The sequence below is a fragment of the Chaetomium strumarium genome (assembly GCF_033439665.1).
Source record: "Chaetomium strumarium strain CBS 333.67 chromosome Unknown B0T15scaffold_1, whole genome shotgun sequence".
NCBI lineage: Eukaryota > Fungi > Ascomycota > Sordariomycetes > Sordariales > Chaetomiaceae > Chaetomium > Chaetomium strumarium.
In genome coordinates, this window is record NW_026944429.1 from 1,877,671 (window position 1) to 1,905,510 (window position 27,840).

Genomic DNA, 27,840 nt, shown 5'->3' on the forward strand with positions numbered 1-27,840 from the left:
TTGGCCGCGACAGGGCTGGACCATGCTAGGGAATCACACCATCTTCGTGGAACTGCTTGTCGTGTCGGGATTGGTGACGGCTTTATGAGCCAGCGATGGGGGTGACACAGCGTAGCCGACTGGGACGTTCAGATATTTCCGTTGCAGCTGCATCTGCCGCCACCTTCGGCAGTGCCAATGCTGTCGACCATCCCCGTGGCGCGAGGTAGTGTCCATAGGCTGGGTCGGAGATTTCTTCCAGATACCATGGAGCGAGACTTCTGACTCCCAGTGACCTGAGCGCCAAGTCTGGACCATTCACGTTAGTGGGAATGAGGGCCGTTCTAGCGGTACGAAGCGCAGTAATATTGATCGCTGAAGAGCGTCGTGTCGCAAGACGGGCGCCTTGGGAATGTACCTAGACTTCGACGCGGCCCCTTCCGCTTCAGTGCTACCGGACCACCGGAGGGGAACACCTTGTTCAACCTTGGCCTGTTTTCGGGCTTCACAGACGAGTCGGGAAAGAGCACCAACCACGGATGACGGAGATAGCTTGTCATTCAGAAGCTACGGGCGCCATCCTTCGCCCCGCGAGATACTGGCCAAGACACAAGAGCTTGCGGGTGACTAGAAAACGGACGCGTTGAGAACCAGAAGCATTATTCGTGAATAAAAGCGCAGACGAAACGCCCCGAGGATGGTATTGTGCTTGTTGTTCCGCGTCCGAACCACCCATGCCCATGTACATGTTCCTCTATGCCCGACTCCCCCATGTCAAGATCGAAATCGCTTTTTGGATTCCCAACACATGGCGGGCAGAGCCATGCAAGGCCAGCTTCCAAGAAAACCCGGAGGCCATGTCCTTATTCCGTCACCGCCGACTTCCCCGACCGCAAGACGCTTAGAACACGAGGGCAGCACCCTTGGTCTTCTTGTCACCACTATCCCCGAGTGTCAGAACCAGCCGCCCAGAACGCTGCGCCAGATTAGGAGGGACCGCCGGTGCAAATCGATGCTGACATGTAAGGCTGCGTTATAGAAGCCTGGACGGCCCTGGAACGGTCGCTTCATCCCGCTTAATTCTGATGAGCGGGCTCGGCAAATCGCGGCCGTCTGAGGTCTGCCGTAAGAGAGCATCGCTCAGACCCTCCTCATATCGCCATGATGCGTCGCAGAGCTTGGACAGAACCGCAAAGCTCTGCAGTCCCCATCAAATGCCTACCCATCTTCGCCATTCGAGTACCGTCGCTCCGAGCAAGCGTTACATATCCCCCACTTTCCATCGTCTCTGGTAAAAGATCGGTCGCAGAGTTTCGTCGAGACTCGGTATGCCGCTGCTGGCACCGTCGGATTGGGAAGTCGCGGTATCGAATGCTTCCGGCGGTCCCTCTCGAAACAGGCAAAACGAAACACAATGCAGGTTGGAGAAAAACTCACCCAAGCTCGAAGTGCTTGCACCGCTTCAGCGGCAGCTGCTTCTTGGTCTTGCAGACCGAGCATTCCTGTCCAACAACCCCAGTTTAGCGACTTTCCTGCCTCTCCCCCCATCATCCCCAAAACCTTCCGACAAACGACGGGGCGGGTCATTCTCACCAGCCGGAGCACGATCTTCTTGGTGGTCTTCGCCTTCTTGTGGAAGACGGGCTTGGTCTGACCACCGTAACCGGACTGCTTGCGGTCGTAACGGCGCTTGCCTTGCGCGAATGCCGAAGCCTTGCCGGCCTTGTACTGAGTGACCTTGTGCAGGGTGTGCTTGCCGCAGTCGCGGCCCTTGCAGTAGGTCTTCCGGGTCTTAGGAACGTTCACCATTTTGACGGGCTGAGTCCGGTCGTTGGGATGTGGTGAGGTTGGTGGTCGTGGCGGGATGTCGTCGGTCGGTTCGGTTCCCCCCTCTAGTGGTTTTTCGCCGAATTTGCAAATTTCGACCAGGGCTGCGGTGCGTGTGTGGGTGCACGGTCGAAAGATGACCCGTGCCGGTAAATTCCGCTGCAATACGTGCCTTACCTAAACGGGTAGCGGAGCTGGAACCCGATTTGAGCTTCCCGACCCTTTGCCCCACCTCGCCCCTCACCCACACCAGTTAAAGAGTCTCAAGACTCCGAATTCCAAACGCAACATCAACGATGCCGATTGACGTACGGAATCTACAGTGTTATTGCTGTTGAACTTTCTCGTCGTGGCAGAAGACCATGTCATGTTCGTGGCCTCCCAAGCCTAGATATATTGGAGCTCGCAACCCTCTATCCCGGGGTGCACGAGTACGAAATCCGGATACCACCTCACCAAACTCTCTTGCAGGACTTATAAATGGAGGTGTAAGTGGGCTAGGGTTATTGATATGCAACAGCGACACTTGGAATGACCGCGCTATGGAACTACGAGTTCAGAACTCGACGAATCCAGGGCGCCGTAAGTTATCCCGCATTGCCGTTGAGTTCTACATCTCAGGGCCGCGGCTTTGTACACGGCACACGGCTTTAGTGATCCCGAGATCCAGCCAGACACTGAGATAATCCCCGCCCCTTCCCCGCCCCTTCCCCGCCCCTTCTCGAGACCGCAAGCGCTCATTACAGATTTGCAGCCTTCATTGCCTTTCACTGAGAGTACCGACGACGATTTGTGGCACATCATCCACCCCGCCAACCCTGAATCTCGTCTAGGGTTAGAACATAGTCGCTGGTGTAGATCTGGCACGGTGTAAGTCTCTGAGAACCTTCATCATGACATCCAAACGGCGAACTCACTTGTTTAAGGGCATCCAGTGTGTTATAGCTAGGGTTGTTGATGAAGGTGTCACCCCAGACAGCGAACCAGAGCCAATGAGCCTCATAGGCCTGCAGCAGGTCCGGGAGAGGCGCCGAGCCCACCTCGGCCGCGGCGATCATCTTCTTGTCTTTGCCCAGATCAGTGAGTTGGTTGTACTGCGTGGACATGGGCTAAGGTCGCAGTCAGCCTTTATGGTTCCAAGTTCGTCAAACGTCAGCCAAGGCTCTCTCGCACTCACCCCGTTGCCCTGCGCGTAGACATCGGCGCTCAGGATGTCAACCGTGTTGTCTCCGGGATACCACTCGGGCTGGATCGAGTTCCAGACCCAGAGCAGGTTGTTGATCTTGTGGTAGTTGGTCAGCCGGTCGTACAGCAGCGCCCACAGCTTCTTGGCCGGCTCCGGGCCCTTAGCGCCCCACCAGAACCAACCGCCCTCGGCCTCGTGCAGCGGTCGGAACAGGACGGGAACACCGGCTGACTGCAGCCGCTTGAGCTGGACGGCAATGGCGTCAATGTCCCGGATGAGAAGCGTGTAGTTGGCGTTGGTAGTCGAGCTGAGGGCCGCCTCCACATCGAAATCGGTGGCGTCCGTGTAGAATCCGCTCCACCAACGGTGCTCCTCGGTGTCGTAGAGGCCCGTCGGCGCGTTCCAGTGCCAGAGCACCGAGATGATGCCGCCTCGGTTGCTGTGCTCGATTGCCTCTTCGACGGCAGTCCCCTTGGTACCCTTCTCAACACGCGATGGTGAGTAGTCCATCAGGTCCACCGAGACGAGCGCCGGGGTTTTGCCTGTCTGCTCTGCGATCCAGTTCGACCACGAGAGTTCCTGTTGGCCTGAGATGATCTTGGTGCCGTAGATGGAGCGGAGGTAGTTGTACAGAGCCCTGGCGTTGTTGTCGGTTGCCGGGTTCACGGGTGCTGGGTTGATCTGGTGAGGTGGGCGCGGCACCGAAGGAGTGACAGTGATGGAGTCGACGAGATACCATCCCCAGTTGCTGACAATTTCGATGGTGTTGGACCCTTGGTTGAGGAGAAGCTGCCCGGCCGCGATATTGGTCCACGTGTCGCTGGCTGGGAAAGACACATCGCTGCTTGCCCCGCCGTTGAGGACGACCGAGGTGTGCTTGTCGCCGTAAATGGCGGCCACCCGGATGCTGAGGTCATACAGTCGGGTGGTGGTACTGTTGACGGTAAACGTGATCTTGTCCGTTGCCTGGTCGAAGCCGGTGACATAGCCAGTGCCTAAGATTCAAAGCATGTTAGCAACTTACCATGGCAATAAGTGTCCATGAAGACCTGAATTACTCACCGGTGAACCCGGACTGTGCTGTGTCAACACTTGTCCCGCTCAGCACTGCATCTTCAGCCTCAAAGGTTCGAGCTGCATCATCTGGGGTTGCCCGGCATCTTGGTGCCGCATGCGTGCCTGTAGCGAGCGCTACGATGCCGCACAGGAGGAGCTTGAGTGTTCCCGCCATTATGGATGCTGTTCATGTCCACGAGTCCAAGACACGACGGGGACCGAAGCTAGGTGAGTGCTAATCCTTCCATCTAATTACTAAATATACCGCAAACCCATATGCCACGTCCTACTACGTTGATACACCGGGCAGAATTTCCTACACCAAGATGTGAGCGACAAGCTCTTGATTTGTGGGGTTCGTTGTTTGTGAGCTACTAATGTCGGAGGGTAATGCTCCGTTGAAGCAATCCGGGTTATTCCACCGCAAAAGCCTCAGAACTCGCTGGCACATTCGCGGAGAATTAGGATGGTTTCCCATCGCAAGCTCTTGGCTAGCCGGAAGGGTCCCCAGATCAGGATATTTTCTTCCCCCTCGTCCGAATTTCCGCATCGAAGGGCTACGAAGAGTGCCAGGAAGGAATAACCTTTAACTTTCTGAATCCGGCTTGGCATCGCTTGGTTTCAGTCACGGCATCCCGGCCCGCTACTAGTAGTACCTGGTGGTCTCGACATAATGACTGTAGAATAGAAGAGGGTCTGCACAACAACGATCAGTGTCTTTGGCGGGCACCTTACGAAGTGTGTCGGTGCAAGGCTAGAAACTTCTGTTTATTGAAGGCACTGATGTGCAACTAAAGGGCTAGTAATGACGACATCTTTCTTCACTGAGATAGGTAATGTCAACCGTAGGTATACTCAGTATCACAGCACTCGCAATTCTCCTTGATTCGAGTAATAGAGGGAGATATGCCTACAATGTACCAAACTTGGTATTCGTGCTAAGCTGAAAGGAATATTCGCAGCGGATTGCCTGACTACTTCTTCCCTCTCCACCCTCTACAGATGTGGTGGCACGGTTTGTGTGTAAGCCACCTTATATGTATGTGAAGTGCACAAGCGGATTCCTAATTTCAAGCACTACGAGACTTTGCCTTAAGGTTCTCGAACGCTTTCAAGTACCCGGATGACTTGGCGGCCATTGCTGCTCGCATCCTCTCCTTGGACATTCTACATATAAATCGTGCCCTACAATGCCTCATTAACAGTAACTAAACTCACCTTCCTCCTTCGGTTTTACCGCATCTTGCCATCAGGAAAGATGCGAAGGGTCGTCTTCGCATCTTTCGTCGCCTTGTGGTCGATATCGCAGCTTCTCGTCATTATCCTCACATGTTCACCGGTCCACAGATTCTGGCTCCCAGAAACCCCAGGAACCTTCATTTCTAACCTTCCCTTCTGGTACATCCAGGGAGGAGTGTGACCGACGCCACCGTTTTCGTGCTGCCGCTCCCACCGCTGAGCCGTATCAAGCTCCGCGAAGGTCAGAAGCTCGGTCTGATAGGCGTGTTCTGCCTCGGCTTCGGTCGTGGGTCTCAATGAAAAGTTAAAACTATGTCTCCTCAATCCCTGGTACCCTAACAATGAGCTCTCTCCAGACATGTGCCATTTCGGTCATCCGTATCCAATACTTCAAACTCAGCGCCGACGTCGCCTGGGATAACGCGGCTTCCTCCTACTGGTCCATTGGTCGGCTGTGCTCTGGCATCGCTTGTGCCTGCCTGTGCCTCCCCACCCTCAGACCCCTTATCGCGGAAATCAGATTCACCTTGTCACATCAATCGGCCGCGAAGCGCAGCCTGGTACCTCGGGACGGCGGCTCTCCAAACAGCATTAGTCACTGCGACGCTGTGACGAACACTCTCAACAAATCGTTTCACTGGGTGGAGCGAGAAGTTCAGAGCGCGGCCGCTCTCCTCGCGATGCACTCCACGCGATCTTCTGATCATCGCAAGGGGAGCGATTGTGGCGCGCGCCTAATGTCTTGGCGCGGTCCGGAATGTCTGCCGTGGCGTCCGACCCGGGCCGAGCCGTGAAGAAAAGAAACACGAACAACACGTTGCACCAGGCGGCTACACTACACGTGTAAATCGGAATACAACAGCGTAGTAGCAGCGCGTCTTGACGCATACCCTGTATCCGTATCATGTGGTCCTCAGTGGATGCATGTATGGAAGAAGAGTGGAGTGTTTTGATAGGCCGGTCAAGGCTGGTTCAAGGTTGCGCCAGACACCTTGCCCCATGCACTGACCTTACCTTAAGTGTATAATGTACATGGTAGTATTCAGTTGGTTCATATCTGCTGCAGGCGCAAGGCACAGTTGGTTCCGTGAGGGGCACCAGACCCAGAAAACAGAACTCCCATTCACCAACTAAAAGTACACTGTACACCACAGTCCAGTCACAGAAATACATGCAAGCGCGCAAACCCAATCACAGTCGCACCAACCTCCCCACCAAACCCCCCCTTCCCCCCCTCCAACCATCTTAGCTAGGGGCTGCCGTGGGCTACACTTACCTTTTTCCCATCCTGCCAGATTGTGCGGAAGGTGATGTCGGTGAACTCGTGGCTGTCGAGGTCCAACCTGCCCAGGTTGTTGACCATCGTGCGCTTCTTCGCAGCGTCGACGGTCTCGGTGAGGTAGTTGTGCAGCTTGTTGGTGGGTTTCTTGTCGACCTTGAACAGCACCGGGTCGTCCTTGGGGTCCGACTTGAAGAAGGTCTGGGCCTGCGTGCGGTTGTCGGGCGTGACTACCATGGAGAAGTGGGCCTGGAAATCGACGCCGGGGTCGCGCTTGACCAGGATGCTGGCGCGCAGGCCGACGGGCACTCCTGTCTTGTCCTCGGGGTTCTCCATCAGGGTCCAGCTCGCGGCGTTTGGCTCTCCGTAGTTGCGACCGATGATCTGGACGGCTCCGCGGACTGTCCCCGCATTTGTGACCTCCTTTTCGACCGTCCGCTGCCGCGTCAGCTCCCCGCCGACCTCGGCCCCCAACACGTTGCCGCCCAGCTTGCTGTTGAACCCCAGGGTGACTGTCTCCTTCTGGGTGGTGGGGTAGACCCAGAAGAAGCCATCTGCCGAGATCTTGTCGACAACTGGGTCGTCCTGGTTTCTGTCGACGGCTGAGAAGCGGATGGTGGTCTGCACCTTCTTGATGCGCCTGCCCAGGTCAACTGGGTCGAAGCGGAAGTGCAGGACAATGAGGCTGCATTGCTGCGGTTCTCCCTTCTCGTCATCGACGCCGTCCGCGTAGAAACCGTGGACAACGTCTTTGCAGACGCAACTGGCTGACACGCGTCCGTTGTTGCGCTCAATGACTGTCTGCCGTTGCCAGGCGTTTCGCGGATCGTTCTGGGTATGGAAATATGTCGTCGTATCGTCGGGGACCTCATCCAAGTTGATGCTGAAGGCAGGCGCTTCCCCGGCGTCTAGCAGCTTGCTTTGAAGAACCATTGCGTTGGCTGACTGAGGTCTTCGCTCTACTATGGGCCGGTCTGGTGTCTGAAGGTCTGTCCTTATTGAGTGCTGGCTCACACAAGCGGATGGGTCTGGAATGGGGAAAGGAAAGCTTGATACAAATCCCCTTCTCACCATGGGCGATCGCCGAGGTGATCATTCCGCTTAAATAGTACGTGAGTCAACGCCGGTACCGTTCCAGACCCCTGGAGTAGGTCTAGGACCGCGGCTAACTGCAAGTCGTGTCACGCTGGCGACCTGGTTCCGAGGAGCGACGATGCTTGATTCGCAGAGCCAACATATGCTGTACGCCCCTGGAGACTAAGTGCCCAATAACGTTAGGGGGGTGCTCTTAAGTCACCCTTGTCGGCGTATAATACGTCCATGTTTCTCTTCATGAGTCGTAAGGAGTATACATGTATAGACTTATATTAGGGGGCATGAAACCGCCCGTCAGGCCGAAGAGGCGGGTCGAGTCTTGTCAGCCAGCTCACAGAACCAGGCTCAGCAACAATTGCACAACCTCCAAAAAGCAACTAGCAGTTTAGAACGATATCACCCCTCTTCGTTCCTCTGTACTCGGCTTCAGCAATGCCATCGGAGACTACAAGGGCAGCCGGCATGTCCGCAGCGGAGGATCGCGGGACGACACGTCGTGATCGCTACTACACTACTCGCGAACGGAATGAGCAGGCACGCAAGCTAAATCTGCAGTCATCTGTTCAGGAGTGGGAAGGACACACGAGGACGGAACGGGGAGAAGACAGTGGGTGGGAGGGGAGTGAGGTAAACAGTGAAGAAGGATGGGAGGGAGAGGAATCCGGAAACCAGGACAAAGTGGGACGCGAGGAATTGCTCCAGAAGCTGGGCGAAATAGAGTTTTGCCTGGCCAATGCCAATTTCGTGAGGGAACTCGACACCTGCCGAGAGACGCAGTCCCGGTTTCTGCAAAACTACGGACGCTACATTGGCGAGCAGCCGCCGCCAAAGACGGACAATGTCCTGCACTTTATGGCTGGGAAGCGATTCGTTAGCGTCTGGCTGTTAAGGCACATGCTCGATCATCACAAGGCGAGGATGGACGGCATAGACAACGCGGGACGACGGCCTCTCACCCTGGCCATCGAAGAGAGGAAGGAGTTGTTCATCGAGACCGTCCTGGAGAGCAGCTACGACGGCAAGGACCTCCAACGGAACCTGCGCATGAGTGCGTCCTCCACGGGGAACGGCATCCATGTGGCAATCAATGCGGGCCTCAGCCCTAGGCTTACCGTTGCCCTCATCAACCAACTGTCAGACGATGTCTTGAGCCAAAGGGATGGGGCTGGCTGTACCCCACTGCACCGAGCGGTAGAGTATGAGAGGTGCAAAGAGGGACAAATCGAGATTGTGAGGGCCTTGTTGGAGCGAGGCGATTCGGCCCTCGACGAGAAAACAAATGAGAACCTATCCGTTTACCAGCACCACCTCAGTACTCGGCCGGCGGACGAGAACACCAGAATAGCAGGCATTGCGGGCAAATCTCGGCTGCCTCAGCAGAACGGGGCGAAGAAGGGAGTCGCCGACATGATTGCTGAGGAAGTGAAGGTGTGGTATCTCCGTTCCACATTCGAGAAGCGCGGCGGCAGCAAGAAGCAGAGGAACCATGACAGTGCAGTGGACTTTCTCTACGGTGATGGCGAGAGTGAGTGTTATGCCCTCGATTAACGAAAAGTGTATCTGCTGACTTAGTCCAGCGGGACGTATTTGCTTCAATTTGCTCCAAAGAGACAGGCCCATCAGAGAAAAGTCCTTAACAAAAGGTGCCTATAGCCAGTTTGTCTTCGACACGGCACTACAGTTTGTGGCCCTCGGCCCATTTGTCATCAGCGACCAGAAGGCGCAAGCCGCGCCCCAGGCGGAAACCGGGCGCCGGGATATGGTGGCCGTCTTTGACTGGTTGAAGACCAGAAACGTGAAGCACATCATCAAAGTGATCGTGGATGACGGCAAGCTCCCCTCCCACTCCGATGAGGCAATTGTTGAAGCCTTGCGTCCCTTCACGATTGACATTCTCGATTGGAGCAAGCCTAATCTACGCCCCGAGACCATCCAACAGGCTTGCGGAAACGTGCGGAAGCTCTACTTGTCGTGGAACGGCCTGGACGGCATGTTGGTGGCCTGGGGAGGGAGGAATGGATTGGCCAATCTGCCGTATCTTACCGACGTCTACATCCGACAGACAGGCAACGTGAGTCGCAGATGTGATCCCGAGGCTCTCTCGGCCACTTACTTGTCGGCATGGTTGCGTAGCTGACATTACCTTCCAGCAACTGGATTCCGAGGAATGGGCAAACAGAAAGCTGGATGAGTTTGTGAAGTTGCTCAGGAACTCAAGAGACTACATCAGGGCTCAACGTCGGGTAGCAGCCCCTGAGCTGGAACTCGCCGGCTGGGCCCCAATCAAGGTGCATCGTCTAAGAGCGCAGATCATCAACAGCAGGCCGGCAACACCCGCCACAGCGGTGACGGAGAAGAACAGCCAAGAACCCATCAGGGACCACCAGTGGTTGAAGATCATGGACCGTTTCGCGAAAGCCATCTGTGGCCTCCCGCCCAACAGATACGTCAGGGAGCTGCCGAATCTCCCAGCTGAGCTGAAGCGGGATATACGCGTTTGTCTTATCGACGATGGGGTGGACGCGGACCATCCAGGCATCTCGGAGCGCATGGATTATGCACACGGGAAGAGCTTTGGCACATGTCCCGGCGGAGAGCACCCCGGCCTGGAGCTGCCCTTCTACGAGTCGGCCACACACCTCGGCACCGTGATGGCCAGCATGATAACCAGGGTGTGTCCGTATGCTAGGATCGTTTCCTATCGACTGGACGCAACGCAAGGACAAGATGGTCGGCCACAATTCACGGCGAAAAGCGCTGCCGATGTAAGCAACATGTTCCCTTGGAAGATGGAGGCCGGGAGTGAGTATCACCTTGAAGAAAGACTCAACTAACTCATCTCAGGCACTAGAACACGCCGCTAAGCAGGATTTCGATATCATCTCCATCTCATGGTCCGTCAAAGAGCTGATGGGATCCGGCGCGGACAACTCAGACACCCGCCGACTAGATGATGCCCTGCGCGAGGTGGTCAGAGACAAGCTCGTTTTCTGTGCTTCCCCGGACGTAGGCAACATCAGTCTCTACCAGCTGGCAACCTACCACCCAGTGGGTTCCGAAGTCGAAGAACTCTTCCGGATCGGGGCGGCTATGGCGGATAACAGCCGGTGGAAGCCATCAGGCGGCAAGCGCATCGTCGATTACATTCTTCCCGGCCATGGCGTGCGAGAGGTGAAGGGCTGCGAGGTGTTCCCGGGAAACGAGCCTCTCGAGCCCGGGTCTTGGATTGCGACACCACTGGCGGCGGGGCTAGCCGCGCTCCTGATTCACATTGTGCGAATGGCGGCCATCCACACCTATCTTCAGGGGAAGGAGAGATCCAGGGAGGCGAACCGGCCCACGCTTGAATCGCTTGAAATCATCAAGTCGTTCGACGCGATGCGCAGGACATTCGACATGATGGCTAACAAGGCAGGCGGTAAATCCTACGTGCACGTATGGGGATATTTCCACCAGAGCTGTCTAGATTTTGAGGCGGCTGATAACGCACTCGATGGGGAAGGTGAGAAATGGAGGATCATCCTGGAGCTGGCTCGCGACCTTGTTCCCCGGAGAACGTGGAGGAGACCTCTCAGGTTTTGAAGCAGAAGCGTCCCAACCTCGTAGACTGGGAGTTGGGTCTGGGAGATGGAGTGAGTGATGAGCTTTGGTAACATCACATAAGGCTCGTCATAGTAACCCTGTCTGTCTCGCTATTGCGGTTTTGGGTACCTCATTGCATTGGTTATATATTATCAGTCCCAAGTATCTTGTAGATTGACAATGAACAAAATAGTGCTGGGGTATGATGTCCGTTAACCGGCAAAGGCTTGAATAGCGGACGAATTCCATGTTGATCTGCACTCGAAGGGGTTCGAAAGTACGAGCCAGAAGATGCTTATAACCAAGGGTCCCGTAACAAACTCTCAGTAACCTCCAAACTCCAGCAACCTCTAAACTCCAGACAGAATTAAAACAAAGTCTCCGGGGCGGGAAACGCGAAACGCGAAACGCGGATAGAGTTCCCGCGCGCCTTGTATAATTATACAATCCGGTGCCTCCAACCCAAGGGTATCCAACAATCCGGGCCAGCCCATTGCGCTCTATCCCAAACTAAAATCTCAGCCCCAGGTCGTAGCCTCATTAAACAATCAGCAAGTTAAAATCCCGACAACCCCTCTCACGGTCAACGCTCAAGGACGCGCACTCGACGGCTCAATCACAATCTGTGGGACTTGTTGCAGTCTCAAACTTGGCCGTCTCGGCACGCCGCCTCTTGTCCTAGCGTTGTCGTCCCCTCGAGCCTGGGCCGCGAGATCTTCCATGTGCGCTGAAAGCCGACTGTTTCTCGCGTCGGCTGGGCCGGGGCCTGGGTAGTCGGGCGGCGGGTCAGGATACGGGCTCGCCCTCCCCGATACATCCGAGCTCCGGGGCGAATGCATCGGCGTCACTTCGCCCAGGCTCACTTCGTCGTACCCCGGGGGCGGGATACCAATATCCCCCAGGTCGGCATCCTCAGCGTCGACGAGCTCAGGGGATGACCCTGCCAGGGGGGTGGTCGAGACGCTGGGAGTCGGGATCCTCGGCGTGGTAGCGCCCGAATTAGTTCGGGACCGAGTTCGCCCCGCGCTAGCCAGCCGATACATCCCGCTGCCGCCCGTCGTTGACAGCGCCGGGGACTCGGCCCGGTCGTGCAGCGTGAGCGATGTGTCGATGCTCAGCGTCGCGCTCGCGCTCCGGTCCCGCCGCCGAAACAGACTCCCCGCCGAGATGCTCGCGGCATCGGACAGCAACCCGATCCGTTCGCTGCTCTCGGTGCTATTTGTGCGGACGCGCGTGCCGTCTGCGTGAGCAATGCCGACGTCGGCATATGCTATGCTGTTGACGGCGCGCTGGCGCGCCTCGCGCACGCGCTCGTGCGACTGCCGGAGCCCTTCGATCACGGACGTATCGTGCGTAGTGGAGCCGCGACCCTGCTCGCGGATCTGGCGGAGGGCGCCGAAGTCGTTGTTCTCACGCGCCTCGCGACGCCGGCGCCGACGCTCCTCACGCTCCTCGATTATCCGGCGGCGAGCTGCCCGAATCTGGTACAGCGTCTCCATCTCCTCGTCGCGAAGCGCTTCTTCCTCCTCGGCCGTGCGCATCTCTACCACCACGTCCATCCCGTCACGCTCGCCTTCCCGGCCGAGGACAACCTCGGTTTCGGTCGGCTTGGGCCGGTATGGGGGCAGCGTCATGACACTGCGGACCGAGGCGCTTCGATGGACCTCGGAAACGGCAGCCGTGGACGGATTGCTGTCATCGTTCCGCACGTACGCATCTGTTAATGCGTCTTCTACGGCGTCTTGGTGGCGGCGGCCGATCTGGCGTGTGGCTGGCGAGTCCTCTTGGTGAATCGCCGGCTTGTATCTGTAGCGCGAACGGAAGAACCTGCGGTACAGGAAGCGGGTGAGAAACATAAGGGCCACGCCGCCCGCAAGACCGGCGAAAATGAACACGGCGAGCTAAGAGAGATACGGTCAATATCAAAGTACAGGGAGACGAAGTCGGTGCCACAGACGCTCCAGAGCTGACATACTTGAGCATGGGGTTTCCCGCCGTCGTTTTGCTCATCGCGGACTTGAAGCTTCGACGCGGGTGCGACGGGCAGCGGCATCATCACCGGGACCGGTATCCGAAACAGTGGCGGGGACATTGCGGCGCCAGCAACGAGAAAGCGTGGAAGAAAGATACGGTCGCGCTGCTACGAAGGCCTGGGCTTAGCACGCCCGCATTGCGCTATCCCCCGCAAGGGGACACAGAGATGTTTGTTGACTTGTGGCTCGGATCTTGTGTCGCGCAATACAACACTTCCGGACCGTTCAATTTCGGGCAAGCTCGAGGAGGGGTTCCCGGCGCGTCTGCGTATGTAATGCGGGATCGACAGACCAGGCTTCGCAACGATCACCGAGTCCCCTGGGTCGATTCAGATTCGCGGTGTATTATCAATAGAAACGGTGTGAATACCAAGAGCAGGAATTGAGGAGAGAGAGCTGGATCAAACTCGGCGGCAATGGGTGATCTTGTGCTGCAGGAGGGAGGCACTGCTGCCAAGCCTGGCTGCTCAGTCCGGTACTAATAAGGCTGGACGGACTGCTGGCCGGGCCAGAGTCCGAACATGGGAGCCGCCTGCTCCTCGAGTGGAGATCGCCAAACTCCTGCATATTTCGGCTGCCAGTGTACGTACTAATACAGTACATACTGTACAAACACGCAAAGTTAGTGTGATACAGGGGTGCTTGTGCGGTGTTTGATAGGTCAGATCACACCCGGCCTCGTCGCACGGGCCTTTTTGACTTCGCTGACGCACGTGACATGAGCTTGTGGGAAGGTGGGTGGTGAGGGGAGCCTGCGGAGGACCACCCTATAGATCCCGCACATTGCACCCCGACTTCCCCACGTGGGACTGTGTACACTGTACAGTGGCTTCAGAGGGGCAAACTAACATGAACTCTACCCCTTCGCCTAAGGTACCTTAGTCAGCAAGTCTGTGTATATGCGTCGAACCCTCTCAACCCTGACATTCAGTGGACGTGTATCGGCCCCGTGCTACATACCTTACACACGAAGATACGATACCGGTAACCGCTGTGTTTAAGTCCCAGGGACTTATTAACGCAGCGGCGCTGCGATTTATAGGCAGGAACTGGGGGAGAAAGCTCCAGCTTTTCGGCCTTGCGGCCCTCAGCTTCCTTTACACGGTACGCTGGCGATCAGGGCGGCTAAATGGTCTTGCTGTTTCCACGGCAAGCTCTGTCCCGCGTGGCTGGGACGTCAGAAGTAACGACAGCGCCTTGCCTCCTGCATACAGGCAAACGCTTCGCCGCCAAAACCTCGATCGCAACTGTAGGGTACCTACTAGTACTTACCTACCTTCCTCACCTTATTAGTAGCACTGCAGTGTACCACACTTCAGATGCTCTCTGAGCGAACTGTCTGCTGCCTCAGCATGAGAAAATCCTTTCACTCGCTAGCCGTGTACCTTGCAGCAGCATGTCTCGGATTCTTTTAAAATGACCATTCTCCGCCCCTCCAACGCACGCTCCCTACCCGCGTCAGCTAACCGGAGAGCCAATCCCAAGGGCAAGGGACCTATAGCGCTCTGCAGTGCACCACCCGACAGTACCTAGGTAGTACAGTATTAAGCATCAGGTAGCATCTGCCCACTGCCCCTCAGCTCGGGTCGGCAGCCACCCAATCGCTGGTAGCCAGGCTGCTACCGGCTTCTCGGCGACGCCGTCGAGAATCCTTTGGATCTCATTCCCAGCTAAGCTATTGCCCCATGCTCTTCTATACTCGCGTCCCCCCTTCCGGGCTACCACTGTGTAATGATCCATTATGCGGAACACACCACCGGAATTGTACATAACTACCTTACCTAAGGTAGTGCTTAGATTACAAGTAAGTCGATACTTACCTACTACTACTCTACAATAAACAACAGAAGTCCCCATCAGCGATATCGAGAGTAAGGAGACTTGTTTGTATAGTATTAGAGTGCTGTGGCTTGTTTCAAGTACATACGTGCCTCTGGTATCCGGTCATCCAAGCCTCGTGTTTTTAGTCCAAGGAGCTTGGATTCATGATGAAGTTGTGGCCCGGCGGTTATTGGATAAATATCCGACAGCAGCGACCCGCGCACCACTTGACTCCGGGCACCCTCCCGGATATGCCCGGCCAGCCGGACCCGACCCGGCCCAGTCCGGCTGCCCCACTTCCACTGGCAACCTATCCAACTCCAACATCGTCCCGTCACATACACGGGTTGTTGCCATCACCGGACTCTCATGCACACAGCTGGCTTCAGAGTGTCTGTGTCCGTTCGGTCCGCTCTACGAGTAAAGCCACCATTGAAAGTGCAGCATCACCCTCTCACAGTACCCATCGTTGGACCTCGGTTATCAAAGCGGAGGCGCTCGTCTACCATGGCTTCCCATGATAGACCAGACTCGGAAGACCGGATCGTGAAAGCACTGCAGGAGTTTACAACGTGAGTAGTAACCAACGTCAGTCCCAACTTCAAGGTGTAGGTAGACAGAGGCTCGAAAGTACACGAGAGCTCAAATCGCCACCAGATGCGATGTCTCAGACGCGCTTGTCAAACTTGGCTTGCACCACGGCGGCTTCCTTCCGGGCATCACGCTGTGGTCACCGCAGCGCCAGGACGGGCCTACCAAGATAGTTGGGCCAGCGTATACCGTCCAGTACGCACCGGCTGAGGACCCGAGGCCAAAGTGGCCCAGTCACTATGTCAGTGCCGCACCCTATTTAAGTGAGCTTCTACTGCTGCGTGACTCTGGCTAATAAGACGGTATCCAGATCGACTCCGTCCCGCCTGGTGCCGTCATCCTTGTGACCTGCAGCCCCCGGACACCCAACGCTCTCTACGGCGGCCTGATGAGCACCCGGGCTAAGGCGAGCGGAGCAGTAGGGTCTGTTGTTGATGGTCGTTTTCGGGACGTGCAGGAGCAAAGGGACTTGGACTACCCAGTAAGTGACCTTCTCCACTTGTCAGATTCGATTGAAGACTTTTTTTTTGAAGAAGCCTGGATTAAATCTCAGAGCAGGTGTTCGCTCGCGGTGTTGGCACGACGCCTCCAGGTCCTCTGTTCAAAGTTGTTGCTGTCAACGAACCCGTAACTGTTTCCGACGAGGGTCAAGAGACCCAGGTTAATCCCGAAGATTACCTGATTGGAGATGTGAATGGGGTTGTTGTGTTGCCCAGGACACATGCCGAACACGCGCTGCCGCTCATGGCGAAGCAGGTCGAGGCGGACTCCAAGATGGCGGTGGAGATCCAGAAGGGAATGACATTTACGGAGGCGAGCAAGCGATTTAGGTCGTGAGCCTAGGTATGGAATGGCTTGAGTCATCGTAATTTATTAGTGGTACTGGTATACTGCGAGTCGCAGCCTCGCAGCATCGTTTGATTAAGATATTTGCTGGGTCACAGTACTGGACGTATCGTTACCCCTTACGAACCTTTGTGACGAAGGAAGGAGCCATCCCAACCCCAGCTCCGGATCCGAGTCCTTGATAATACCTAGAGAAATGATGCACTGGGACAGTGTAGCACCTGTTAGTGCAGCCAGAGATTCAGTATGATGAAATCATCCTCTCGACTCTTAGTACTTCTTTTAACGGAGGATTCAAGCTCGGCTTCAAAACACCTCCACGTCGTCAGGTTTCTTTCTGCTCTTCTCATTGAGCCAGGACGCACAGCCAAGCAGCCCGGTCCCGAGTCCCGACCAACATCACGACTTCACAAAAGACGATCAAGCCAGTCAGGGTCGTCCCGTCCTCACCGCCTGCAGAATCGGACATAATTACCCCCTGGATAGGCAGACCAGTCAAGCTAGCTATGGCAACGACGGCGAAGTAGCTGCCGAGCATGGCACCGAACTCATGGCTGTGACCGCCATCCACCTCGATCAACGCAGGCGTCATGAGGGACACGAAGGCGCCCGACGAGAATTCGAAGACGATGAGAGAGACGACGAGACCGCCAAGTGACTTGTAGTAGCTGATGGGCAGCCAAATGACTAGAGTTGAGATGGCGAACAGCAGGGAGCAGGCAGAGGTGGCCCTGAAAGAGGAACCAACCCGGTCAGAATACATATTCGGTAGGATACAGCCCGGTATGGAGGCGGCGTTGATGATGGAGACGGTGTCGAGTGCGATTTCTGCGGTTGCCGGATCTCCGGAAGCAAACAGGGGCAGGTAGTCGAACGGGCCGAAGAGCCCCCAGTAGACAAAGAAGCAGCCCGAGACGAAGAGGAGAAAGGTTCGTCGCTTGAACAGGGCGAGGCTGATAAGGGAGCGCCGTCCTGCGAGCCCCGTGGGCGGGAGCGGACTTGAGACCAGAAGGATGGCGATGGCGAGCATGATGCCGATCATGAGGGCCGCGTAGCGCAGCGTCGCCCGAAAGCCGATCTGGTCGAAGAGGCGGGCTAGCATAATAGGGAAGATGACACCTCCTGTGGGGGGTCCGGAAAACGATCAGTCACGACGAAGTCTACACCGAACGATTCACCAAGCACAGCACGGGATTACCACATGAGCTGCCGCCCGAGACGATTCCCAACACCAGGGCCCTTCTCTTTTTGAATTATTGTCCGGCGGCGACCAGGCCCGGGATGAAAGCGCCCGTGGCACCAAGCCCGAAGGTCAACGACTACGCCAGGAAGATCTGCCAGTACTCGGTGGCAAATGACAGAGCGACGAGGACGCCCACGGAGAACATGAATGCGGGTATGAGGATCGCACGCGCGCCAAACATGTCCACGCCGAGCCCGACTGGTTGGGAGAGGAAGAACATCAGGAACAGCTGAGTGGTAAGGATCCAGGAGATGTTGGAGGACGATTCGTCGGGCAGGATCTCCCTCTCATAGGCGAGCTGGAATGTGCCGAGGCTAGACAATTTCCATACATATTGTCAGTCAGTTTCATATACTAGTAGACTCCTCATCCGGGTGGTGGTCTTTGTCTCACGCATTGATGAAGCAAGATAAGCAGAACTGGCAGATCCAGCCTCCGGCGACGGTGAGCCAAGCTTGGGTACCACCATCTGGCGGGATTAATGCGGGTGTCTAGGATGCTCTAGTCGGCGTCGGAGATCTCGCGGATGTGGGTGGCTGGCCTATCGGTTCTTTCTGCTTCGTTTCTGCTGCCATTGTCGTCGGGACAATGGGTACGTAACATATAAAGCTGGCTCCCGTTCGTGAGAGCGGTGAAGAGAACGCGTGGCTGGGTACCAAGGTAAGGTAACAAACATGTCATTAAAGATAAACGTTGCGACACGCTAGACAATACCATTCCTCGCTCCGCGGGTTATCCGCGGACCATGAAGCAGGGGCTCCAAGATAGAATCCTAGAAACTAGCTGTTGCTCCGATCTTAGAGATAGTTCCGTAATAGTTATTTTGACCGTGACTAATACCTAGTACTATGCTTGATTAATGCACCTGAATCTTACAGATTTACCCTCTGTGACATTAGTGGTGGTGTTCAAATGCCCGATGCTAGATCTCCCTCGTGCCTTCGCTACAAAGTAGTAGTACCCATTATTGACTCCGTACTCTGCGCTCGCCGCAGTTCTAACCAGAAGCCGGTAATCCTAGCGGAAAGCGTAACAAGCAGGCCAAACGTATCGGCGCCAGCATGCCACCGGTCCCAGTCTCGGGCCTTGCGGTCCTTGCCTTGGTCCGGCTCTCCCCCGTTCAGCGATGCAAGGTCTGCGTTGTTGAGGACCCCGTGTTCTGCCGTCTCCAGCAAGTACGCAGAGTATTCGATCGCCCAGTCGACCTCATTCGAGGCCTGCCACAGAGTTTTGGGGCAAGGGAGAGGCGCGGAAAGCCACTCGGGCAAGTGAGGGCAAGGGATGGGTATCTCGGCGTGGTGAATACCGTACAAGATGACTGCTGTAACGAGGGTTCTGCCGCACCCCAGTTCATTATTAGCCAGTCCCGCAGGCGTGTCGAGTGTGTTGCGAAGCTGGGGAACTTTACCGACGGCGCGACTCCTGGAAGACCCAGTCCTGCCACTGAATCATTTGGCCCGCGAGCTCGGCGTCGCTGACGACTGGACCATGCTGTACGGTCAAGGACTTGCATAGCGCGTTCATGGTGACAAGAAGTTGGGTATCGAAGTTGGTATACTCCTGGCGACCCTCGACAACCCTCATGATGAGGTACAGCAAGACAGCCTGAAGAGACGCGAGAAGCTCCCATTTTCCGAATTTTCGATGCTATTACGTTTATCGGATTAGCTAGGGGCGGATGGCCGTCTGAACAGGAGCCGTGCTTTTGTAGCACAGGCAGAGAGGAATTGGAACCTGACGTTGTAAATGAATACTAGTAGAGTCTAGTAGAACTGATCGTACCTCGTACAGCAGCCGCTCCTGTTCCATGCCGATCAGGCGCCACACAAAGCTCTTGTCGGATCTGCGGTGTTCCAGGAGCATCTTCGAAAGCCTCATTGCCGAGTCCAGTGGATGCGGACGCATGCTACTACTAGTAGTACTAGTAGTGTGGCCATCAATTAGGTCCCGATATTTTGGGTGGATGAAGGGAGGAAGCTGAGCCTTGTCGGGCAACATGGATGGATAAGACCGCAAGATGCGCATCGCATGACTGCTGGTCAGGTTGAGTTCGGCATCTGACTGAGCGAATACGCGGCGCTCCAGCATAGTCGAGGGAGCCCGGTAGGATAACAAAGCCGAGAGCGAAAAGGGTACTTGGAGGCTGATGGTTTCCGGCGTCGTACTGCTGGTATTGCCAGCGCTCAAGGCCCGGTGAGTCGCTGGCAAAAGGCACTGAATGCCCCTTGAGAGGCAGCGAGAACAGCCCCCTGGATCGAGACTGCATCGAACCTTGGCGCGCACGCACTCGTTACACGCCTTCCGTCGAGCCACCGGGCCCAGCTGACGTTTTCTTCGACAGTAGGAGATGTGCCTGCCCTTCCGAAGTGCTAGTCCCTATCAGTCATGACTCATGCTCTCCGCCGGGGCAAGTGAATTGAAAGTGACTCGGTTGACTTACGGTTCGTGAAGTCTTTGTTGCAACTGGGGCATCTCTGTAAAACGTCCCCGCCATGTTCACCTCGGCCCATTTCCATTGGAAATCAGATCTCCGTTGATTCTCGATTCCGCAGATTTCGACGCTGTGAGTCGGCTACCTTGACGCTTGCTAGGGAGGCTTGGTGGCAGACCTCCGAGGCTTTCAGCTTAGGAATCCCAATAGCATTCGATCTACTAATCGCCTGACACTATTGTCGACGGAACTCCGCTGAATTCGTCGCATATCACGGATAGCCGTCTCAAGAGCTGATTGCGGATTGGTAATGTGCTGTGCTTAAATAGCGGGCTTGGTCAACATATTGATTACTGATCGATCAACGCCACGGAGTCCAGGGTCCAGACATGGACTGCCCTCTTGCTTGATCTGGCAGGTTCGAACCACCAGTATCTGATAATCGATTGCGCAATGTCTTGATTCCCTGTGTCCCGCTTCACAAGACATCGGTCCCAATGCCCGTTTCATCCCCACACAGTCATGGACGGGCTCCCACATGCCGTGCATTCACCGAACAGGCCGGTAATCGCATTCCTCAGGATTAGTTGTTTGGGGATACGGAGTTCCGTAACAGAGGACAAAGATTACGTACGTCACAAGATTTTGTCAGAAAAGTGTGGCAACGTTGAACAAGCATCCTCAGTTATTTCAAGTAGCCACAGTCCCAACCATGATTCCAAACGTGCTTCCGCAGAGCTCATTCGCAAAGCACGACTTTTCCGCCGTCAAGATCAAGACCAGACACCAACTCGCCACAAGTCAGCATCATCATTCATGTCTTCTTCGGAGACTACCGTGCCCAAGGGGTCTTGGGTCCTTGTCACCGGCGTAAACGGCTGGGTTGGCTCCCACGTAGCTCAGCAGTTCCTCGAGCGTGGGTACAGGGTCCGAGGCACCGTTCGAGACCCCGTGAAGTCGTCATGGCTCGTCGACAGCCTCTTCAAATCTTACGCGGACCACGGCGACTTCGAACTCGTCCAGGTTACCGACATGGCAGAAGAGCATGCCTTTGATGCTGTCGTGAAGGGAGTTTCCATCATCGAGCATGTTGCTTCTGTTCTCAGTCTCAATCCCGACCCCAACAAGGTCATCCCCACGACGGTGAAGGGCGTCGAATCTATCTTGCGGTCGGCCCTCAAGGAGCCATCGGTCAAAGAATTCGTCTACACAAGCTCGATCCTGGCCGCTACAATGCCCTTGCCTGCTGAGGCGACGCATGTTGACCGCAATACGTGGAACGAGACGGCCGTGGAGCTAGCATGGGGCCCTCCCTCAAGCGAACGTAGCCGCGGCAGCCTGGTCTACATGGCCAGCAAGGTCGCGGCAGAGAAGGCATTCTGGGCCTTTGTTGCGGAAAAAAGGCCTCACTTCACGGTCAACGTGATCAATCCGGCGCTCATCTTCGGTGAGCCACTGAACCGGTCTCAGTCCGACTCCCCGGCGTGGTGGCTCAAAATCCTCTACGACGGCAAGATCGATGCCTGTAAAACACTGCCAGCTTGTAAGTTCCCACAATCGCATCCCACCCTAGCGGCTTGCCGTCTTCTCCGGGTCATTTACATTTACACGCGGCTGATGGGACCAAATCAGTCTTCGGCGTCAACGTCAGGGATGTCGCGCTGGTCCATGTTGCGGCCGCACTTGATCCCGAGGTCCAGGACGCCCGGCTGCAGGCCTGGGGGAACTACACCAACTGGGATGGCGTCCTTGCCATTGCGCGGAAGCTTTATCCCAACCTGAAGTGGGCCGATGACTTCACCGGCAGTGTGGCTGCCCACTTGACAACGGACGAGACTCAAGTCATCGGGCTGCTGAAGAAATGGGGCAAGCAGGACGGATGGACGCCGCTCGAGGTAACAATCGGCGAGGGTCTGAAGCCTCTGGTGGCCTGGTACCCGCGTGAGTAGGAGCGAAATTTGAGCGATGGTAGTACCGTGACGGTCGTGTGGTCAGGCCTGAACCGGAACATCTTTCTTCTGCCACTGCGCAGGCTCTCAATTAGCTTTGCGTCGAGATGATATTCAGATTTCGTTTCGACTCATGAAATGGACAGGTCGTAATAGACTGTCCGATTTCAAGTACTAGTAAGGATGCGTTAAATTCCGTTACTATGTCTGTAATTTACGCCAGTTGCGTGATGTCCTCATGAAATGCCATGCCGAAAACGAGGGTACATTTATTACCGTCAGAAATATCCATAATCCGTACTACCTTACACAACATCCGTATCTATCTCCAGTATGGACCGCTTTTCAGGCGAAAGCTTGCCAATAGCACGGGCAAAGCAGAAGATTCGCCGTGCCATCCTAGCCAGTGATGATATATGAATGGCATATCTGCGGCAGAGTCACCACGTAATCAATCCTTCAAGTTCGCTTATTATCACTCTACTCAGCAATAGTCGGATAGTCCGCGGATTATCCACGGCGCATCCCCTAACAGGATCCCCAAGCCCCCGGGCCCCAACATCAAGCATTAAAAGTCTCGCGAGAGTCCATGGATTGTCCGGAGCGCCCAAGACCGGTGCAATGCACATTGTTCCATCATGAAGCGGAAGGCATTCGATACAGCCGAGGAGCCGCAGCACGGACGACGTCAACCGCAGACGTCGTGCGACTCGTGCCGGAAACGGAAGCTCAAGTGTGATCGCGGATCGCCATGCGCCAACTGCGTGGCACGCGGGCTTTCCTGCATGGGTCCACTACTAAGGAATAGGCAGCCTGAAGCCGTCTTGCCGAGCGACAGCATCCTGCGGAGACTGCGCGCTCTCGAGGAAGCCGTCTTCAACAGCAGCAGTGGGAATTGTGGCCCGATTCATGGGAGTGGACGACAGGATGACAACTTGTACGCCAGTCCATCCAACACAACATTATCACCGGCGACGACGTGCGAGGATACCCAGCATGCCCAGACGGCGAAGATCCTGGATGCCTCAATCGAGCATCATAGTCCCTGTGTAGGTGATCATTTTCAAAGTTCTCAAGCGTGTGGATCGCGCCCGGAGACCTGACCCGTTTCTAGGTTCAAGTCCTTGGGCGCTTTGGTAACCTCAGGTTCGGAATTGCTCCAACCTCATGGCTCCTCGCGGACACGTCGACGACTGAGAAGGGGGTTGTCTGGATGATGCCGAGAGAACAGGCCGCAGCACTGGTCCAAGACTACGTCGACCATGTGTATCCCCTGCTCCCCGCCATTCACGGACCAACAACTCAAAACCAGGTCATGGATTTCTATGCCAGACTCTCTCGCGGAGAGCAGATCGAGCCGCGCCTTGCTGCCCTCATCCTCGGCATCGGCGCGGTCAGTGCGTATTTCTGGCAGCCCGATGCGGCGCACCACAGCCGCTTCGCATCCGCCGAGGAAGCCGCACAGGCATCGTTTGCCTGGCGAAAATGGGCATACGACATCCTGACTGAGGCTCAGGGGTCCAGCCGCAACAGCACACTAGAGGACCTCCAGGCCTGGACGCTCCTCTCCTTCATGGTGCACAACGTCGACGGCTGTTCCTACCGCTTCAGGTTCCTGCACAACTGCGCGCTCAATGCCGCCCGGGAGTTGAAGGTCCATCTCGTGGACAGTCCGCGGGCTGAGACCAAGGACAATCGGGTCAGTCGGGAAGTGAAACGGAGAATATGGTGGCAGCTCGTTGGGACGGACTGGTAAGCCACTCACGCACGGTTCAGCAGAAAAGAAAAAAAGAAGAAAAAAGAAGAAAAGAAAAGAAAGAGAAGAAAGAACGCGACAGACAATACTGATTGCCCCCTCATCCTAGGATGCTCGGCTTTATGGGAGGTCCCACCGAGGGTACATATTCAATTCACCCGCGGCACATGAACGTGAAGTATCCGAGAAACCTGAATGACAACGACATCGCGACGTGGGACGAGTCGACCACAGCTCCTCTCAACGTGCACACTCAGATGTCGTTCTCTCTGCAGAGGATACGCATTGCGGAGATTGCCCGATCCATACTGGACGCCCGCCAGCCTGGAAGCCCGGAGGTCGACGTCACAGACTACAACCAAGTCCTCGCTCTCGACCGTCTATTTGAGCAAGCATTCATTGATCTACCCCCCTTCTACCACCTCCACTACGGAAGCCCCTTCCACCCCGAGAGAGATAGTTCCCTCGAGCTCCAGCGCGTCCTCGTTCAGCTAGGCTTGCTGTCTCGGCGAGCCCGCCTGCATCGGCCCTTCCTCCTGCAGGGCAACCGAGACGATCCGCGACACCAGCAGTGCCGCGAGATATGCCTCCAGTCCACACGCACCGCCGTGTCCATCTCCATCAGCATTATCGAGTCTTCTCTGGGGGCCTCAAATCCGAACGACGACGAGTCGCTACGGCCGCCCCATCCAGGCCGGATTCGCCTCTCAGGCCACCGCGTCGGCACTATCATCAACCACCTGTTCATGACATGCACCGTCCTAGCGTTTTACGCCGGTGTCCAGGGCGGACAACAACAGGAGGCTGCTACTGGCAACACGACAACTGCAGCAGTGCAAGCCGAGCTCGCCCACGCCTGCCATGTCCTCGCCGTGCTCGGTGCCCAATCACCAGTGGCCGCGGGCCTGGTGCGCAACCTGGTCGGCCTGCTACGGCGATACCGCGTGCAAGGTGTCGATGGCACTGCCATGCTTGACCAGCTTAGTGGCGATCACCACAGCCAGCAGAGGACAGCAGAGGGTGAAGGGAAAGCCCAGGCCGCTGCAGCAGGTTCTGCTCTGGGACATGTGAGACCGGGCCGTAGTAGCCTGTCGGGAAACCAAACTGGCATCACTCTGTGTGAGGATGTGATGGAGGGCGCCCAGGGGGTGGCAGGAGCGGGGGCGAACCCGGCCATCGGGACCGACGAGCCGGCGGCGGGCTTGAGCCTCGATTGTCTTGATGGGCTGTGGGATGATTTTATCGTGGCTTCGAGCGACGATTACAGCCAGCTGTTTGCCGACCTGGATTGTTACTGTGGGACTACATGATGTGGGAAACTCGCATAATCCCTAATTTGGAAACACTCTAGGACTCTGCAGACTGCTCATGGAAAGGTTGGCAGATCCGTAACATCTTGAGTGCGTCCCTAGGAGGCCAGGACCCTAGACTGTTTCTCAGAAACCAGCCCCTAAGCACCTAGTTATTAATGGCCACGTATCAGAGTCCTTTTGCACCGTTAGCTTAGTGTTTGATTTACAAGCAACGTGTGACTCAGTGATGCTCCTCTGACCGGCCATTGTTACCGGACCTTACTCAGATGCTGTTGCGGCTCGGCCGCATACTGTGTGGGAGGCCGGGCTCGGTATCACTAAACAGAAAAATAGGGGCCCACTTTCTCGGCTTCTCAACATTTCTACATTCCTCTTTCCCGCTTCGACTCACTCAAACATTGGTCATATCAACATACGGCGAGATTGCTTCTAAAAGCAAGCAAGTGGACGGAAGTCCGTTGACGTGCTTTTGCATTCGTGAGCGCTTGGCTTAGAAATGCCATTCCCACATCCGGTACTCGTTCCCGAACCGCGACCTGCCGGAACCAAGGCCCCACATCTACGGACCGGCCTCTCTTACGCGATGGGGATTGCGAGTGGTGGCCCAGACCAAGGGCGGGGGAGAAACCTACACCCTGGTTATATCCGAACCGAAGTCGCGATAGATTGGTGAGAATGGGTTTCCAGTTTGTTGAGTCGAAATGTTATAAAGAGATGAAGTCCCCAGGGGGAAAAGGAAGGGGATCAAATCATATCTCAGGCCAACAACCCGACAAGAACGCTATTTCACGTATACATCAGAGGGAAAGCTCGCCGCGGACCAGGACGGTAGTTGATTGAGACAACGACAACAGACCCGTTGTCCAGGCCCTGCGTCACAGAGAGGCTAAGTCGGCCCCTCAAGCGGCAACCACGCCGAAATGGAAAAGGACGCGGACAAGACCTACAATTCTGAGTCGGACCGGACAGAGGGCGACGCCTCCATCCGAATTCCCGACGACAAGACTGTCGAAGCCGCTGACGCCGAGGTCGGGAACCCTCCGGCACGCGTCGACCCGCCGCCTTCCGCCCCGAACGAGATACCCGATGGCGGACTGACAGCCTGGATGCAGGTGGTCGGCTCGGCCGCGATCCTGGTCAACACGTGGGGCGTGATCAACACCTTTGGCGTCTTCCAGGCCTACTACGAGACCGAGCTGCTGAAGGACCACCCATCGTCGGACATCTCGTGGATCGGGTCCCTCCAAGGCGGCCTGCTCTTCCTCGTCGGCGTTATCGCCGGCCCGCTTTACGACTCGGGCTACTTCCGGGAGCTGCTCCTGGTGGGGCTGTTTCTAATCGTGTTCGGGCAGTTCATGACGTCGCTGTGCACGGCCTTCTGGCAGGTCATGCTCGCGCAGGGAATCACGATGGGCATCGGCATGGGGCTGACCTTCCTCCCCTCGGCGGCCATCCTGGGTCAGTACTTCTCGCGACACCGGGCACTGGCCCTGGGGCTGGCCAGCGTCGGGTCGCCCGTGGCGGGCGTCATCTTCCCTGTCATCTTCGACCGGGTGCGGCACGCCGCCGGGTTTGGCTGGGCGACGCGCGCGATCGCCTTCATCCTGCTCGGCATGTCGGTCATCCCCATCGCCTTCATGCGCATGCGGGTCCCGCCGACGGGCAAGGCGCGCGCACTGATCGACACGAGCGCGCTGCGAGATGTGCCCTTTCTGTTGTTCGTCGCGGCCGGGCTGTTCTCCTTCCTGACGCTGTACGTGGGCTTCTTCTACATCCAGCTGTTCGCCACCTCGCAGAAGACGACCAGTGAGAGTTTCGCGCCGTACCTGGTCACGCTGCTGAATGTGGGCTCCATCTTCGGGCGTGTCATACCCAACGCGTTCGCCGACCGCTTCGGTTCTCTCAACTTGATCATCGTGTGCATCTTCGCCAGTGCCGTCCTGGCGTTTGGCTGGGTGGGCATCACCAACGTGGGCGGATCTGTGGTGTGGGTGCTGCTCTACGGTGCCTTCTCCGGCGGCGTGGTCAGTCTGACGCCGAGCGTCATCGTCGGCCTCACTCCAGATATGGGACGCGTCGGGGCGAGAATGGGCGTGGCCTTTGTGGTCTCGGGTATAGCAATCCTCGTTGGAACCCCGATCGCCGGAGCAATTCTGGGTGACCAGCATAACCCACGTTGGTTGGGGATGATATTATACTCCGCCTTTGGAATGTTGCTGGCGACCCTGTTCTACGCTGCGTCGAGGCTTTTGTTGTACAAGCATAAAGGGACCTGGAAGGCCTGAATCTCAATGAAAGGAATCGCAACTGTATCATCGCATCTATCGCATTTTGGAGGCTTAGACGCGTCTTGGAAAACGGAGGTCTTTAGCCAACCCGCTGGGTTTAGATAGAGCAAGGCATTATGAAATGGGATGCTTACCCGGTATGGATCTGCAGAGCCCGCGAAGTCATACGGTGATCGTCGAGTTCGCACTGCTCGTAACCTCCATACTGTGTCCGACAGCATTAGCTCCTGCAAGATCCTGTGTATTGTACAATACCTATTGTCACAAGGCTGTTCCGGTATACGTGGAACAAACCAAGCCCATGTTGGCGTGGGGTTTTACCGCTG

At 56.2% G+C, this 27,840-nt stretch overlaps 11 protein-coding genes across 11 annotated transcripts; 6 read left to right on the forward strand and 5 right to left on the reverse strand.

Annotated features, from left to right (window-relative positions):
• Positions 1-486: 486 nt before the first annotated feature.
• On the reverse strand, positions 487-1,847 carry B0T15DRAFT_17362 (zinc-binding ribosomal protein). Its single transcript, XM_062862220.1, has 3 exons — positions 1,573-1,847; positions 1,417-1,481; positions 487-920 (listed from the first exon to the last, which is right to left on the reverse strand). Exons 1-3 carry the CDS (start codon positions 1,786-1,788, stop codon positions 881-883), a joined length of 321 nt encoding a protein of 106 aa, XP_062725674.1. The 5' UTR covers positions 1,789-1,847; the 3' UTR covers positions 487-880.
• A 759-nt stretch (positions 1,848-2,606) lies between these two features.
• On the reverse strand, positions 2,607-4,223 carry B0T15DRAFT_388224 (glycoside hydrolase family 26 protein; the record flags this gene model as incomplete). Its single annotated transcript, XM_062864434.1, has 3 exons — positions 2,607-2,915; positions 2,984-3,987; positions 4,055-4,223. 3 exons carry the CDS (start codon positions 4,221-4,223, stop codon positions 2,607-2,609), a joined length of 1,482 nt encoding a protein of 493 aa, XP_062725675.1.
• Positions 4,224-5,203: 980 nt separating this feature from the next.
• On the forward strand, positions 5,204-6,187 carry B0T15DRAFT_516814 (uncharacterized protein). Its single transcript, XM_062868280.1, has one exon. The coding sequence runs from the start codon at positions 5,629-5,631 to the stop codon at positions 6,079-6,081; it is 453 nt and encodes a 150-aa protein (XP_062725676.1). The 5' UTR covers positions 5,204-5,628; the 3' UTR covers positions 6,082-6,187.
• A 39-nt stretch (positions 6,188-6,226) lies between these two features.
• B0T15DRAFT_516815 (uncharacterized protein) lies at positions 6,227-7,654 on the reverse strand. The gene has a single exon (XM_062868281.1). The coding sequence runs from the start codon at positions 7,638-7,640 to the stop codon at positions 6,537-6,539; it is 1,104 nt and encodes a 367-aa protein (XP_062725677.1). The 5' UTR covers positions 7,641-7,654; the 3' UTR covers positions 6,227-6,536.
• Positions 7,655-7,867: 213 nt separating this feature from the next.
• Positions 7,868-11,287, forward strand: B0T15DRAFT_17432 (uncharacterized protein). Its single transcript, XM_062862232.1, has 4 exons — positions 7,868-9,186; positions 9,239-9,732; positions 9,812-10,426; positions 10,506-11,287. Exons 1-4 carry the CDS (start codon positions 8,094-8,096, stop codon positions 11,241-11,243), a joined length of 2,940 nt encoding a protein of 979 aa, XP_062725678.1. The 5' UTR covers positions 7,868-8,093; the 3' UTR covers positions 11,244-11,287.
• Positions 11,288-11,662: 375 nt separating this feature from the next.
• B0T15DRAFT_17443 (uncharacterized protein) lies at positions 11,663-13,479 on the reverse strand. The gene is made up of 2 exons (XM_062862235.1): positions 13,219-13,479; positions 11,663-13,144 (listed from the first exon to the last, which is right to left on the reverse strand). The coding sequence occupies exons 1-2, from the start codon at positions 13,333-13,335 to the stop codon at positions 11,834-11,836; spliced, it is 1,428 nt and encodes a 475-aa protein (XP_062725679.1). The 5' UTR covers positions 13,336-13,479; the 3' UTR covers positions 11,663-11,833.
• A 2,125-nt stretch (positions 13,480-15,604) lies between these two features.
• Positions 15,605-16,525, forward strand: B0T15DRAFT_386523 (ribonuclease E inhibitor RraA/Dimethylmenaquinone methyltransferase; the record flags this gene model as incomplete). Its single annotated transcript, XM_062864327.1, has 4 exons — positions 15,605-15,669; positions 15,755-15,929; positions 15,999-16,169; positions 16,247-16,525. The coding sequence occupies 4 exons, from the start codon at positions 15,605-15,607 to the stop codon at positions 16,523-16,525; spliced, it is 690 nt and encodes a 229-aa protein (XP_062725680.1).
• Positions 16,526-16,609: 84 nt separating this feature from the next.
• B0T15DRAFT_564089 (major facilitator superfamily domain-containing protein) lies at positions 16,610-18,494 on the reverse strand (the record flags this gene model as incomplete). Its single annotated transcript, XM_062870634.1, has 6 exons — positions 16,610-16,722; positions 16,985-17,656; positions 17,733-17,776; positions 17,858-18,091; positions 18,171-18,246; positions 18,470-18,494. 6 exons carry the CDS (start codon positions 18,492-18,494, stop codon positions 16,610-16,612), a joined length of 1,164 nt encoding a protein of 387 aa, XP_062725681.1.
• Positions 18,495-21,024: 2,530 nt separating this feature from the next.
• On the forward strand, positions 21,025-22,157 carry B0T15DRAFT_546094 (putative NAD dependent epimerase/dehydratase; the record flags this gene model as incomplete). The annotated part of the gene is made up of 2 exons (XM_062870153.1): positions 21,025-21,751; positions 21,841-22,157. The coding sequence occupies 2 exons, from the start codon at positions 21,025-21,027 to the stop codon at positions 22,155-22,157; spliced, it is 1,044 nt and encodes a 347-aa protein (XP_062725682.1).
• A 1,207-nt stretch (positions 22,158-23,364) lies between these two features.
• On the forward strand, positions 23,365-24,548 carry B0T15DRAFT_381513 (uncharacterized protein; the record flags this gene model as incomplete). Its single annotated transcript, XM_062864251.1, has 2 exons — positions 23,365-23,909; positions 24,023-24,548. Coding segments are annotated over 2 exons (1,071 nt in total), but the record flags the coding sequence as incomplete, so codon positions are not given.
• Positions 24,549-26,023: 1,475 nt separating this feature from the next.
• B0T15DRAFT_17563 (major facilitator superfamily domain-containing protein) lies at positions 26,024-27,671 on the forward strand. The gene has a single exon (XM_062862251.1). It carries the CDS (start codon positions 26,147-26,149, stop codon positions 27,509-27,511), a length of 1,365 nt encoding a protein of 454 aa, XP_062725684.1. The 5' UTR covers positions 26,024-26,146; the 3' UTR covers positions 27,512-27,671.
• The last annotated feature ends 169 nt before the right edge of the window (positions 27,672-27,840 follow it).

Bases quoted from the DNA above. Each gene is read 5' to 3' on its own strand.
- B0T15DRAFT_17362 (XM_062862220.1), bottom strand. From the start codon at position 1,788: ATGGTGAACGTTCCTAAGACCCGGAAGACCTACTGCAAGGGCCGCGAC. The intron at 1,482-1,572 runs GTGAGAATGACC...GTTGTTGGACAG, and splicing joins AGAAGATCGTGCTCCGGCTG to GAATGCTCGGTCTGCAAGAC. The intron at 921-1,416 runs GTGAGTTTTTCT...ACTCGGGGATAG, and splicing joins TGCAAGCACTTCGAGCTTGG to TGGTGACAAGAAGACCAAGG.
- B0T15DRAFT_516814 (XM_062868280.1), top strand. From the start codon at position 5,629: ATGAGCTCTCTCCAGACATGTGCCATTTCGGTCATCCGTATCCAATAC.
- B0T15DRAFT_516815 (XM_062868281.1), bottom strand. From the start codon at position 7,640: ATGGTGAGAAGGGGATTTGTATCAAGCTTTCCTTTCCCCATTCCAGAC.
- B0T15DRAFT_17432 (XM_062862232.1), top strand. From the start codon at position 8,094: ATGCCATCGGAGACTACAAGGGCAGCCGGCATGTCCGCAGCGGAGGAT. The intron at 9,187-9,238 runs GTGAGTGTTATG...GACTTAGTCCAG, and splicing joins TCTCTACGGTGATGGCGAGA to CGGGACGTATTTGCTTCAAT. The intron at 10,427-10,505 runs GTAAGCAACATG...AACTCATCTCAG, and splicing joins CGGCGAAAAGCGCTGCCGAT to GCACTAGAACACGCCGCTAA.
- B0T15DRAFT_17443 (XM_062862235.1), bottom strand. From the start codon at position 13,335: ATGTCCCCGCCACTGTTTCGGATACCGGTCCCGGTGATGATGCCGCTG. The intron at 13,145-13,218 runs GTATGTCAGCTC...TATCTCTCTTAG, and splicing joins GCGGGAAACCCCATGCTCAA to CTCGCCGTGTTCATTTTCGC.
- B0T15DRAFT_17563 (XM_062862251.1), top strand. From the start codon at position 26,147: ATGGAAAAGGACGCGGACAAGACCTACAATTCTGAGTCGGACCGGACA.